The 13,761-nt window shown below is 42.2% G+C and overlaps 3 protein-coding genes and 1 pseudogene across 3 annotated transcripts; 1 reads left to right on the plus strand and 3 right to left on the minus strand.

Moving 5' to 3' along the window:
- Nucleotides 1-6: 6 nt before the first annotated feature.
- On the minus strand, nt 7-1,338 carry LOC124340676 (phospholipid hydroperoxide glutathione peroxidase-like). The gene is made up of 7 exons (XM_046793294.1): nt 1,126-1,338; nt 962-1,068; nt 831-883; nt 702-748; nt 279-475; nt 191-215; nt 7-122 (listed from the first exon to the last, which is right to left on the minus strand). The coding sequence occupies exons 1-7, from the start codon at nt 1,126-1,128 to the stop codon at nt 24-26; spliced, it is 531 nt and encodes a 176-aa protein (XP_046649250.1). The 5' UTR covers nt 1,129-1,338; the 3' UTR covers nt 7-23.
- Nucleotides 1,339-1,715: 377 nt separating this feature from the next.
- LOC124340674 (glutathione peroxidase-like) lies at nt 1,716-3,329 on the minus strand. The gene is made up of 8 exons (XM_046793293.1): nt 3,202-3,329; nt 2,961-3,025; nt 2,784-2,893; nt 2,612-2,714; nt 2,503-2,535; nt 2,270-2,427; nt 2,118-2,202; nt 1,716-2,049 (listed from the first exon to the last, which is right to left on the minus strand). Exons 1-8 carry the CDS (start codon nt 3,209-3,211, stop codon nt 2,011-2,013), a joined length of 603 nt encoding a protein of 200 aa, XP_046649249.1. The 5' UTR covers nt 3,212-3,329; the 3' UTR covers nt 1,716-2,010.
- A 441-nt stretch (nt 3,330-3,770) lies between these two features.
- Nucleotides 3,771-5,089, minus strand: LOC124340675 (annotated as a pseudogene).
- A 4,260-nt stretch (nt 5,090-9,349) lies between these two features.
- On the plus strand, nt 9,350-12,919 carry LOC124340640 (centrosomal and chromosomal factor-like). Its single transcript, XM_046793229.1, has one exon. The coding sequence runs from the start codon at nt 9,612-9,614 to the stop codon at nt 12,330-12,332; it is 2,721 nt and encodes a 906-aa protein (XP_046649185.1). The 5' UTR covers nt 9,350-9,611; the 3' UTR covers nt 12,333-12,919.
- The last annotated feature ends 842 nt before the right edge of the window (nt 12,920-13,761 follow it).

Genomic DNA, 13,761 nt, shown 5'->3' on the forward strand with positions numbered 1-13,761 from the left:
GAAACGTGAACGTGCTTCACCATTTATTCATTCAAGCATTTCACAATCGACTTCTCCATGTCAAAAGGATTGACGTTAGCTGCACATCGTTCCACCGGCTGTCCTTGTTTGTTGATTACAAACTAAATTCAGGAAGAAAAATCGTGTTATAGGCAAGCTTTTTCGTTTGCCGCTACAAATTTTAACAAACCTTGGTGAAGTTCCATTTAATTGCGCTACAAAGATAAGTTTATAATTAATAATTTAAAGACTATATTACACTGATTTGAATCTCTTACTCGATCAGCAAACCGCCCTGTTTTTCTTTGAGATATTTCCAGAGAGGATGAGCGTCCTCGCCGTTGACGTTAACTTTGGAAAATACGTCAAATTTCCCATTTCCTTTGTACCCAGATATGAAACATTTGATTTCTTCACTAGTGCCAGGTTCTTGTGACATGAACTGGTTACAAGGAAAGGCCAAAATTTTTAAACCCTGAAATAAATGAAGGATATACACTTTTAGGATGACATGGTAAATTCACCTGCATGAAAATATGTTAATAACTGAGCATGCAAATGATGTCAGGTAAAGTGCTGTTGGAACTCAGAACTGAGTCAATTGCACACACCTGTCCTGCATATATTTTATATTGTATGTAAAACAACTAAATATACTTCATGATAAATAACACTTACAATAAAAAAATTTATAAACTTACTTTGGACTCGAATCTTTCCTGTAAGTCCACCAGTTGTGTGTAGTTTACTTTAAATTAACATCAGACAAAATAATTATTAAGCTGCATGAATCATTGTCAAGTCACGATAAGTTAATTCTAGAAAATTACCGTGAGTGTAACCGCATTTTGAAGCTACATTTACGATAATGCAGACATGATTTCTATAAATAAAGTAATTACGTTATTAATTGATATGACAATCATTGCGATTATACACAAGCAGCAGAGTTTGAAAATACCTATACTTCTCGAGTGACACTTGATTTCCATCTATATCTGTCACTCTAAAATCGTAAATTGATGTTGCTAATTTGTAATCGGCGTTGCCAATACCTTCAGCTGCAGCCTTGAAAAAAAAACATTTTAAAATTCCTATTAAAACTGTTACTTAGAGAAATATTACCATTGTATGAAGGACGGAGAACGAAAACTGAAGACAGATCACGTAGATCTTACAGCCGCACTACGGATCTGACAGTTCTGTTCTGTCTCTTGGGAGCATTAGTCAGACACAGAGCATGCATGCAGGTCAGGATTACAGGGCATATCTCAAAACTGGGGTAGGCACTAGGCTATCTGCTTTCTACTGTGCAATTGAACATCAACCATATATATTGTGAGATACGTATGTTGATACTTGATATCAAATCAGGAAATACACTGACACGGCAGACATTTATTTAGAAAAATTTAATGTTCTGAATCGGATTTTAAAAAAAATATTGTGTGCGTTGCGCTAATTCTGAAACTATTATAAGGGAAGCTGAAATTTATACAGCCATATATTCGATTTTCTATTGTTTATGATCTGTAACCTTCTATAAACTAAAACTCGGGGCAATTTTTTATGTAAACAGCTTTGATGAAAAGAAAACGTATTAACTGACTTAGACAGTGTGAATAAACTCTTTAGGAAATAATTGTTGCGCCATTTCAACATAACCATTCTTCTTTTTACGGTATCCCCTTTTTACCAATGACACCCGATTTTTCTTAAAGTAACAAGACAATATACTTTTATTTTCTTTCAAATAGGCGAAGGGTGTACAACTTCTTTCGAATTTCTTTCTAAATGTTATTGGAATAGGAGCATCTAGACTCCTCCATACCGATGAGGTTTTGCGGAGAGTCTGTCATTTTTATTCCGTTCAATCAGAAATATAATTCGTTTGAAACTAAACAAACCTTTTACGAAAATCCAATAAGCCACTCACACATCCAGATTTCCCATAATTAACAAAGAAGCAGGGAAATCTGTCATTACATATCAGGAGATATAAGGAGTCATCTACTGGTTAAGGTATTTCAACAAATCCTTCTCCATATCCTAAAATTAAAAATTTATCATTACCGGAAATGCTTCATAATGATATCTTATGTGATTTCAGTTATTACGAAAGGATCTGTGGTTGGGGCGTAACGAGCGGCAGGTTGACCATTTTTGTCTACAATGAACTTGGTGAAATTCCACTTAATGCCACTAAAAACAATTATAAGGCTAAATAAGACAAAAACGAAACCAACGTTACTTAAAATCAAATTCTTACTCTGTAAGGGTGCCTCCTTGCTTCTTTTTTAAATATTTCCACAGCGGATGTGCGTTATCGCCGTTGACGTCGATCTTGGCAAACATGTCAAACTTCACATTGTAGCTGGCTGCAAAGTCCTTGATTTCAGAATTAGTTCCCGGTTCTTGGGATCCAAACTGTTTAATGTGAAAGAAATAAAAGAATGTGTTAACCCAGCTTATATTAAATAGGAATAATAAATTTATAATTACCTGATTGCAAGGGAAACCAAGAATCTTCAGACCCTGCCAAGACAAAATTGTTGAAAAGCAATAGTAAAAAATCTATGGGATGTGCTTGAATCTGACATTGTTATGTTACCTTGGAATCACCATACTTTTCATGCAGCGCAACTAACTGTGTGTAGTTGACTTTAGTTTTACCTCACTTAGACGCAACATTGACAATGACACATACATTACCCCTGTTTAATAAAACAAGATTATTTCATGAAATTTTATACATCCCAATAATGTGATATAAACAAATTTACCTGTATTTTTCAAGTAACACTTGGTTACCATCTATATCTAAAGCTGTAAAATCATAGATGGATTGAGCTTCTTTGTAGTTGGCATTGCCACTTCCTACTGAAGGAGATGCCTAAAAATAAATTTGTCTGTGTCAAAATCACATCTAAACCACTTACAGATTGAATCCAATGTCTTACCATGACGGTGCTGTATTTTGCGCAACCAGCTAGCAGTAGAGCTCCCCCGGTTATGGTACGAATGCCTGTACCGAGTATAATAAAACAACTGGATAAGAAAGTCAAATACGTCAGACGATGACTCGAGGATTTTTTTATCAACTACACCGTACAACCGTACAACTCATACTGGTACTGACAAGCTTTCTCCACTACATGTAGTAAAATCGATAAAGCATTTCCCAACGTCGCCTATACATACCAATTGCCATGATATGCCGGAACAAATGATGTAGCCTTCGGCAAACGGACACGAGTTATGCAAATTACTTTCTTTTCTCCCTTTGGGTCTTTTGTAAGGTTAGCCTAAAGAGCATCTTAACATGGATGCGATAGAATTTTATTTATTTCATTTAATTGAAATGGGTACGAAACTCGAGATCGAGAGGTATGTTTTTAAGGAATTGAAGCCTTTTATAATTTATATGTGTAATGTGTTATCGACTTACGTTTTTGTCACTAATAAAAGTCACCGCAAAACTACACTACACATTTGATGAAAAAGTTCAAAGTTGACTGCTAGATGGTGTAGCCGTGTAGGCCTATAACCTTTTATGAATTTTAAAAATCCGACAGTGCTTGGGATTTAGCGAATTACAGTTTATACTAAATTGCCTACTTTTGGTAAATGTGTCGTTATTTGTAATAGAGACGAGTCTGGTAAGAGAATCACAATCTTGCATGAGAAATATTTTCATTCACCTTAATTTCGTCTAGAATGGGAATCAAACGATAGCAAGAAAGAAACCAAAAACAATGAAGAACTTTTTTTTAACCGAATGGTCGGTAAAATTTTATTAAATTGAAATAGGCGAAGAGTATACAATTTCTTTCGAGTTTCTTTCTAAATGTTTTTGGAATAGGAGCATCAAGGCTCGTCCATACCGATGAGGTTTTGCGGAGAGCCTGTCATTTTTATTCCGTTCAATCAGAAATAATTCGTTTAAAGTTATAAACGCAAGCCTTTTCTAAAGTCGAAAAACGCCACATCCAGATTTCCCATTAAGAAACGAAGACAACAGGAAAATGTGTCACTATAATATCAGGAGATATTAGAGAACACCTACTGGTTTAGGTATTTCAACAAATCCTTCTCCATATCCTAAAAATAAAAATTCATCATTACCGGAAATGCTTCATGATATCTTTATGCGATTATTGTCATTACGAAAGGATTGGTTGTTGTAGCGTGACGAGCGACAGGTTGACCATTCTTGTCTACAATGAATTTGGTGAAATTCCATTTGATAGCACTATAAGAATAATTTTATACCAATTAAATGTGAATGAAACAAATAATAAAGTTGTCTGAAATTAATTTTTATTACTCAAAAAGGGTGCCTCCTTGCTTCAGTTTTAAATATTTCCACAGCGGATGTGCGTTATCGCCGTTGACGTCAATCTTGGCAAACATGTCAAACTTCACATTGTAGCTGGCTGCAAATTCCTTAATTTCAGAATTAGTTCCCGGTTCTTGGGATGCAAACTGTAAGTTTAAAAAAATAAAATAACGTATGATTTTAGCAAATAATCTGTAAAATACGCGCAATAGATTTATAATTACCTGATTACATGGGAAACCAAGGATCTTCAGACCCTGCCAAGACAAAAGTGTCAAGTAATATACGGTACAATCTTATGTAAAATCTCATATGATTATTACCTTGAATTCGCCATACTTTTCGTGCAGCGCAACTAGCTGTGTGTAGTTGACATTGGTTGTACCTCAGTTTGACGCAACATTGACAATGACACACACATGACCCCTATTGTATCAAAATTAATTGTTAAATACATTTGTTCATCTAAAAATGAAATTAACAGATTATACCTGCATTTGTCATCAAGTGACACTTGATTACCATCTATATCTGAAGCAGTGAAATCATAGATGGATTGAGCTTCTTTGTAGTTGGTATTGCCACTTCCTTCTGAAGGAGATGTCTAAAAAAATACTATGCAAATCACTTGATCTGAAACAATGATGATAAAACTAAAACTTACCATGGCGGTTCTATAGGCTATTACGCGCCACCCAGTTAGAAATAGAGCTTTTCTCGTCATGGTCCGAACGCTTTTATACGCATTATACGACCTCTATATAGGCAATAGGTCCATTGAAACGTTCGAACATCATTGCAAAAAAACTAATAACAACGTTTCCTGTCGTAATTTTCATGAGACATATGCTGATACAACGTTGTACTTTCGATCGTGCTTTTCTACGTAATCGCTATCATTGATGCAATTAACTATTTTCTTTTTTTATCACAATTAATGTTGGCCTAGATATCGAAAAAAATAATGAACCTACTGTGATCTGAATTTGTTTTGTTTGACCGCGGGAGTATTTCATAATATCTTACGAGGAAAAAAGACGACAAACTTGAAAAAAAAAACCTTAAATTGAATGAGGAGACAAGAGAAGCGTGAGATTTTCCTTTTTTTCCCAGGGCAACTGCATTAGAGTGCAATACGTAGTCCACCAGCTGCCTCATTACATAAGACGATGATGCTTCGTGTCAAAGATTTTTCATGCTGTCCTTACTGAGCTATACGAAAAATTAAGAGCGCAATGCGCTGGGTTATACTCCACACATAATTGGAGTATATAACTTAAACGTTCATTTTGTAGCAGTTATTTCGAATCACGATCCAATAGTCTCCAAAAATTATTTTACACAGGTTTTCCTCTACAGCAGCTCTTTCTTTTTTCCGTGTTTATTTATCCGGTTGGCTGTTGTTGTTTAGCGTTCAGCTATACGTACGTACCAACGCGCCAGCTGTCATCGGTGGAATGTATATGTAAACAGCGAATCTTATTACCCTCTTATACACAATATCCAAATATTAGGCCGGCCCATTCTTTATTCTATTAAAGAGTCGACAGAAAAAGCCTTTGTTTTAACCAAACGATGAAAAAGTTTAGTCGAATCATCTCAAATTGAGCCTCGAGTAATATTAGTTTGCATCTATATATATATGGTTCACGTCAAGTGCTGTAAACTGCTGTGCTGCAACTCGACTGCTGCTGGGATTCCAAGTTAAGAGAGTATATGTGTACAAGCTGACGTCAAAGTGGGGACCCAACGAGGGGAGAGAGCAGTTCGTTCAGGCGACGTGCTCCAGGACAAGATCCACCTGGTTTGGTATATTAGGCTGGCAGAGTCCATCCAACACCAGAGAGAGTCCTGTACAGCCAAAAAGTGTGTGTGTATAGGCAGGAGATAGGGGAGAAAATGGGAGAGACAGAAGGGAATTTGAGAGAGAGAGAGAAAAAAAAGAACTAAAAGAGAACCATCAGGCAGTGAAACATTAAAAGAAGAAGAGGACTATTGGGTTGTGTATTTGTTCTTATCGCTTAGGTTTTCTGTTCGGTCTATATATGTGCGATATCCTGTAGAGATCCTGGAGGTGATAGACGTCTACGACACTGTTTGATCATTTATCCTTCATCTTTAAAAATAATTAGTATGGGTGGCCCAAAAAGAATATTAGGTTCATTTGTGTACAGTGCTTTTATCTAGACTATATTTTCATGTGAATATTCTAATGTATCCAAATGACAATCCGCGCTACATGAATCAATAAGCCCCTTTTAATTCCGCCAATTTAATGAAAGCCAGACAGACTGATGCTGCCAGAAAATTCACTTAATGTCTTTCTAATTAAAAGGCTACAAGTTTCACCCGGCAGCGTCTTATTTAAGATTATATTACCACAGCCTCATCCGTCGATCTTATTCTGATGCCCAGCTCTTATAAAAATAAAATGATCTGCATATGAAGATGAGGAGCCGCACATGAAAGAACGCGCACAGAGATTTATTAGGTCGCCGTAGACGCTTAAGAGCTCATCAACTCGAGGCTAATTTATATGTACACTGTCGAGGCATCTGTTGATCTCTTGCCAACGCCTTCATCCAATATTATACCGCGGTCATGCATTATATATTGCAGTGCACACTGAGTATTTAGAACCCCCGCCAGCGTTGAGCAACCGCCGAGTTCTTTCTGGCTGCTGCTGGTGGTGTGCTGATGTCTCGCCAATATTGTGTTAATATATGCGTGCAGCCACGACGGCATTAACTGCGCCTTTCATGGGGTTTAGATAATCACACCCTTCTTCTTAATAATCTGCATAATATCTAACCCGCTGGCGACGTCAGCGCTAGCGTTGACAGGTGATTGACAAATTCCGCTATCTCTGGCAGCCCAGCTCGAATGTATAGAGCCCCATACTATTCCGTGTTGGCATAATTCCTTTTGTTGTTGGTTATAGACTATCAGAGTCTAATATGCATAGGACAGAGAATGAGGACGATCAAATAATTTTTCGCCTTATGGATTTTTTTTCCGTCTCGTCATTGCAATAACAATCTGAACCTTTTTATGCGGAATAGTGACTCGATTCCAATCAATAACCCCAAAGTGGACGATTGCTCGATTTCCTTATAAAATATATCCAACCAATAATAATAACAATGTCTCAATTTCCCTGTAAGAAAATTGTTCGTGAAAATAACTGATTAAATTCAAAGAAACGTGACAACATCTAAATAATACTACAACGCTGGCGCATCTAATAAATCCAATCCAAGACGAAATCGCACGCAGCTGCACGGTGTATAAATATATCTGCTCTCTCGGCTGCTGTGCTGTGCGGTGTGTCGGATTTGTTGAGCATCATCCGGCCGTTCGACGAGTCCTGTGTGAGCGGTTGCACAGCTCAAATCAATGGAGGGGAGAAGCAGCAAAACCGATCCTGTTCTTGTATATATTAAAAAAAAGAGGCTATCCTAGCAGCAGCAGCTAGCAGGCTATATAGCACTCTGGCTCTGTGTATTATATTGTGTTTGGATAGCTTATAGAGAATGGTTAGGCAGTGATAGAGACTCTCTCGTCTACCCACACACAGAGAGAACTCTACTGTGCCGATAATCCGTCTCGGCAACAGCGGTGGAGCTGATGCTCTCCCCCACACGCGTATATTTATGCATCACGTCTCTCTCTATGCATTTCGACATCTATATATAGTCGGCCGCTTGTATATAGATGGATCGCAGCATATTGTGTCGCGCGGCTATATAATGTACGTATATCTTTCATATAGAGAGATGTATGTAGTAACTCTCCGTGGAACTCCTATATACGGCGGATGTTGATTTTTCCCGTGGCTAAATCATGGCCTTATTGTGCTGTCCCATCCAGAAAGCGGAATGGTCAAGTGTTTCCATGCGACGTGATGAATCTCGAGAAACTCTCTAATAAAAATGAAAAATGGTTGGCCCGAAACAGTTGAGTTTTTTCCCATCTCTCATCCAGCAGCCCAAAAAGAATAAGAATAATATTCAACGCACCACCACCACCACCGACAAAATCAACAGAGAAAGGCTGGCGATGCGCATCCCCAGCAATAGAGAGCAGATAGTTATGTCCTTATTGTCAACCTCTATACATCTTCTCTCTCCAGCAGCAGCCCTTTTTTTCTCTCCTAGTCTCTTCTTCTTCTTCGCTCGGCTGAAATAACAACAAGCAGCGGTCGTGAAGGCGGCGGCGGCTTTCCGATGTGTGATGGGGGCCCCGGCAATATATTTATAAGAGGCCCTGCTTATAAGTATATATATTCTTTCTTTTTTATTTTCCAAGGTAGTCTATACTTTTGATAAGTAGATATTGCTGGGGGAGGAGGGCTGTGGTGTGTTGTTGTTGGATGCGGAATAGGATTGGGGATGAGAGGGACTTCCTGACCCGCTTCTTTGAGTGCTGCAGCCTCAAGAGCAGAGAGGGGAGGAGAAACGTGTGTTGGATGAAAAGAGGAGAGACTCGAGAAAATCCCATCGCTTCTTCTATTCTTCCAGCACATTGAATCTATACTATAGAGAGAGACCCTGCTGCTGCTGCTGCACATCTATAGTGCGGATGAGAGTGGGAGTGAATATTATATCTCTTATAAGGATTGGCCTTTTGGGCGCCATATAGACAACTTCCTTTTCCACTCGGATGATGCTGGGGTGGTTTCTATATAAGACTCTTGTATGGGAGGGAGCTGCTGTTCGGCTGTGCTGAAGAGGCACTCTAGATAAGGTCGTGATGATGAATTCGTCGCTCTTTCTCTTTTGCCACCATTCTCCAGCTAGGAAGGGGGACATGGCCGGAGTGGCGAAATGAAACAGAGGCGGAGTCGCAACTCCTATTGGCCTTTGTCGCTACAGAGGACGACCAATCGCCAGTCAGGCATCCACCCAAGAGGAGGCGGAGCTTTGGGGACTGACAGCCGCGGCCACACGGCCGCCCGAATGTTGTGCTGGCCCGTTCGTAGCCTACCAGTGGCAGTCTTGTTGATCTTAGAGCTGCAACCGGCAGGAGAGACAAGAGTCTCCTTCTCATTTTGATTTCCTATATCTCCTTCCGCGTCTTACAAGTTTGAACACTTTTTCGGACTCCGTCGTTGTGTTACACAAAAATTCCAGTTGTGTTTAATCAAGTGTCGTGCCGACCGATTTGGATAAGTTTTTTATTTTTACCCGCCATTTGATTCAAAAAACGGATGATCAGTGAACTTTTAGGCCTCCGGTGTGCATGAAAAATCGTGAAATTACATAACATCGACATGATGTTGTCGTCTGCGTCGTCAGTGGGCGCCGGCACGGGATCTTCTTCGGCGTCCAATTCGGCCTCGTCCAACATGCAACATCATCACCCGTTCTTTGATCACCATCAGAGCCATCACCATCACCACGCCTATTATCGGCACCATCACGCGGCGGCGGCCGCAGCAGCCGCAGCCGCCGCAGCCGCCGTCGTCGCCGTTGGCGTCCAATCCAGCGGCAGCAACGGCGGAAGCGCTGCTAATAGCGGTGGATCTTCATCTCACAATAACCAGACGACATCGTGCCAATCGCCGGCCCTGTCCACTTCGGCCGGCTCGACGGGTGGCGGTGCCAATTCGGCCGGTTACGTCACAGGTATCAACGGAAACGCCGGTTACGATTACGCGGCGGCCATGAGTCGTTACAATCCGTACGCGGCCGGCTCGGCGGCGTCGGCTTACATTGGAAATGCGCCAGGATCGGCGGGCGGAGGATCGTCTTCGGTCATGTCTCACCACTCGGGCGTCGTTGGCGTCAAGGACATGGTGAAACCGCCGTATTCCTACATCGCCCTGATCGCCATGGCCATCCAGAGCGCTGCTCCCGAGAAGAAGATCACGCTGAACGGGATCTACCAGTTCATCATGGATCGTTTCCCATACTACCGGGAGAACAAGCAAGGCTGGCAGAATTCCATCCGCCACAATTTGTCGCTCAACGAATGTTTCGTCAAAGTGCCCAGGGACGACAAGAAGCCCGGCAAGGGATCCTACTGGACCCTGGATCCTGATTCGTACAACATGTTCGACAACGGCTCCTATTTGAGGAGGCGACGCCGTTTCAAGAAGAAGGACGTCCTGAGAGAGAAAGACGGGCCGGGCGAGACGGCCATCGCTTTGTCGTCGTCATCTTCTTCATCCTCTTCGGCCAGCAAGAAGCAACAACAGTTGCAACAACAGCAGCAACAACATCAGATGCACCAGCAGCAGCAATTGGATCACCAGCACCAGCAGTACGGGCAACACCAGCAGCAACAACAACACCAACAACAACAACAACACCAGCAAATGATGGAGAGTATGGAGTCGAAGCCTCTGCTGATGGACGTGGCCGCCGATTTGCGATTGCATCACCACCATCCGGCCTCGACGGCCTATTCGTACAATCCCATTTCCAGCATGATCCACTCTCAGCTGTACGCGGCGGCTCAGGCGGCCCAGCAGGCTGCCGCTGCCCAGCAGCAAGTAGCCGCCAGCGGCGGTGGTGGTGGTGCCGTTATTTCCAGCATGTCGCCGGAACTGGTCGGCCGGAAATTGAAATGCGAACCGGACGACGAGTCGGAAGAAATGGAAGACGGAGGGGCGGGGGATGGAATGGTTGCCATGGCGATGGATCACCACCACCACCAACACATCAGCAGCAAATACGGCAACGTCATGATGGAAGCGACGCCCGTCGATTACGGAATCAAACATCACGCATCCGCATCATCTGCTGGAGTCGGTGTTGCTAAGATGTTTTACGACCAATCCAGTCACGGATGCACTTCCATGGGACCCGAGATGAATCCGTCGGCCAACAACACCTTCACCGTTGAAAGTCTCATGCAGTTGCAACAACAACAACAGCAGCAACAACACCAGGACCAGCAACAACAGCAACAACAACAGAATCACCAGCATTACGTCAATCACTTGCATCACCACCACTCGCATCACCATCCGGCGGCGGCCGTTGCGGCCAGTCTGGGTCTGCCGTATCCGGCGGCTGCAGCGGCTGCGGCTCTTTACGGCCAGCAACAACAACAACAACAGCAGCAACAACACGTCACTCATTACGGCCATTCGTCGTCGTCATCTTCCATGTCGTCGTCGTCGTCCATGTCGTCGTCATCATCATCGCCGTACGCATCCGCCAATCAGCACCAACACAATCCGCCAGCGCATCCGCAGGAAGAAATTCCGGCGGAATCGTCAGCCAGTGCCACCGGCACAATGAATCACCAACAACAGCAGATATCGGCTGGATCACCGCCGTCATGCCTGGCCGATTATTCGCCATCGCCGGCCTCTTCGTCACGTTCGCTGGGCAGCAATCCGGGCAGTTGGTACTCGCCAACGCCCACAGCTCCTCCGCCTCCGCCTCCTCTTCCGGCGACAGCCGCAGGAGCCCAGCAGCAACACATGACAACTTCACCAACGTTGCCGGACGCTTCTCCCAGCCTTCCGGCTGAATCCAGCAGTCCGTATTCGATCCAGAGCGGTGGTGGCAGAGATTCGACGGTAGTTTACCCTGGCGATAACAGGAATCCCGTCGTTTCCAGCGCTTCAGCTTCAGCTTCAGCTTCTAGCAGCACGACGCGACCCTCGGCCGGCGGCCATCTGCTCTCCGTCGCTCACTGCCTGCAGCAACGTCAGAGCTCGTCTAGCAACAACAGCAGCAGCAGCAGCCGAAGTAGCGGCAGCAGCAGCAGCCACCCGTCGTCCTCCTCTTCCATTCATCCGTCATCTCCTTTAATTCCTTCCGCTTCTTCAGCAGCAGGAGCAGCCACCGTCTTGTCGACGACGGCGTCGACAGCGTCGCCGCTCTCGTCGTCGGCTGCCGTGGCCGCCGCAGCCGCAGCCGCCGCCGCATCGTCGTCCATCTCCAGCCTCAGTTTGATGACTTCGGCCATGTTTAGAGCTGGAAATCACCATCCTTTTAGTCTCTATCACCACTCGCCCGATTGCCACAAATATTGACCTCATATCCACCACCCCACCCAAATTCGCAGTCATTTGATTCAACTCAAATATTATATCCCGCGCGCGCGCGACATAAAATTACGTCATTTGAATTCGTTCAATTTGATTCTTGACCGACTGGATATTATTGCGCACCCCACAATCTTCTTGGAATAAGACAATTATAATATCCTTATTATCAATGTGTACGTGTCAGACTTATAATACGCTAAATGTGAAACTATTTACTCTTATTGATATACGTAATTAACTATACGATGTTGACTGATGCTATTTTCCCCTGCCCCGCGCTTTGATGGTGAACAGTTCATCAATGATGGATGGTCAATGTCTAGCCTGATTTTTACATGGTTGTGGTTGTGTTTTTTCGCCCCATTTTATTTCTGTGTTTTACATTTGTTTTTCATTTTTTAATTCGACAGTTTTGAACATTTTTGCTGGGCCCCTTTTTTCTCATTTCTCGTCTCATTCATTCTCGACTGAAACGACATAACTTTTTTTCTGTATATTTAGCCGAATATCTATTAGGATGATATGATGTATTAGCCGCCACGTCGTCTCAATATACCCATTACATAGCTGTACATTATCATTTTCTATACTATTTAGGCTCATATCTCTATATTAAATCATAGATGTTAAAATCAATTCTTATAAATATTCACGGTCTGACCGACATACTCCAGTTGCGATCCATCAATTTCATTCATCGCGAAAACGAAAATTTGTGCGTTGAATTAATTTTTTCGGGATGACGCACACCGTCGTTTGTTCTATAAAGATTCACGTTTGATTTTATCAGCTTCTAGTTATGCAGAGCGTCGTGTATGGTAGATTTTATATAGTCTCCTTTTCGATTTCACGGTTCGTCGAAATACCCCACACTTTGTCTCATCTCGACAGCGCATTCGGAGAAATTTGAAATCCGAACTATATACTCACATGATGCCATCCTTTCATCAACTCATTCGTGAAATTCGTTGTCGTTTTTTATTTGATTATATCGATCGATGGAGAATTATTGTTTGAAATGACATAATAACCCACTCGCATTTTTTCCCGTTTCATTTTGGTTGGCCGTACCATGTGTGACGTAACGACACAAATCTAAAAAGGAAATAACATTTCTTTTCCGGCAGTCATGCATTCGTCAGCATCAAGATGTTGTATAACCGGTACGTTTGTCCTGATATTATGACGTAAATATTATTCCTGTAAGTGTTACTATTCAAAATTAACATGATCATTATTTGTTATATTTCTGCAATCCGGATAATTTTCCACATTTATTCGTCTGTCAACTGATTGAGAATATCAATACATGTTTTGTTTTGCACCGGAATATCCAAATGTGGAACATTGCGTGAAACATCTTTTAGATATAGCCTATATAGGCCGGCTATAAAAGTGTTGAGTTGAGTTTGGT

This window comes from Daphnia pulicaria, chromosome 5 (assembly GCF_021234035.1).
Source record: "Daphnia pulicaria isolate SC F1-1A chromosome 5, SC_F0-13Bv2, whole genome shotgun sequence".
NCBI classification, from domain to species: Eukaryota; Metazoa; Arthropoda; class Branchiopoda; order Diplostraca; family Daphniidae; genus Daphnia; species Daphnia pulicaria.

Excerpts from the sequence above, each read along its gene's own strand:
- LOC124340640 (XM_046793229.1), top strand. The coding sequence starts at position 9,612 with ATGATGTTGTCGTCTGCGTCGTCAGTGGGCGCCGGCACGGGATCTTCT.
- LOC124340676 (XM_046793294.1), bottom strand. Across the intron at positions 749-830 it reads AAAATGCGGTTACACTCACG|TAAACTACACACAACTGGTG; the intron begins GTAATTTTCTAG and ends GTTAATTTAAAG. Across the intron at positions 476-701 it reads AGGAAAGATTCGAGTCCAAA|GGTTTAAAAATTTTGGCCTT; the intron begins GTAAGTTTATAA and ends CATTTATTTCAG.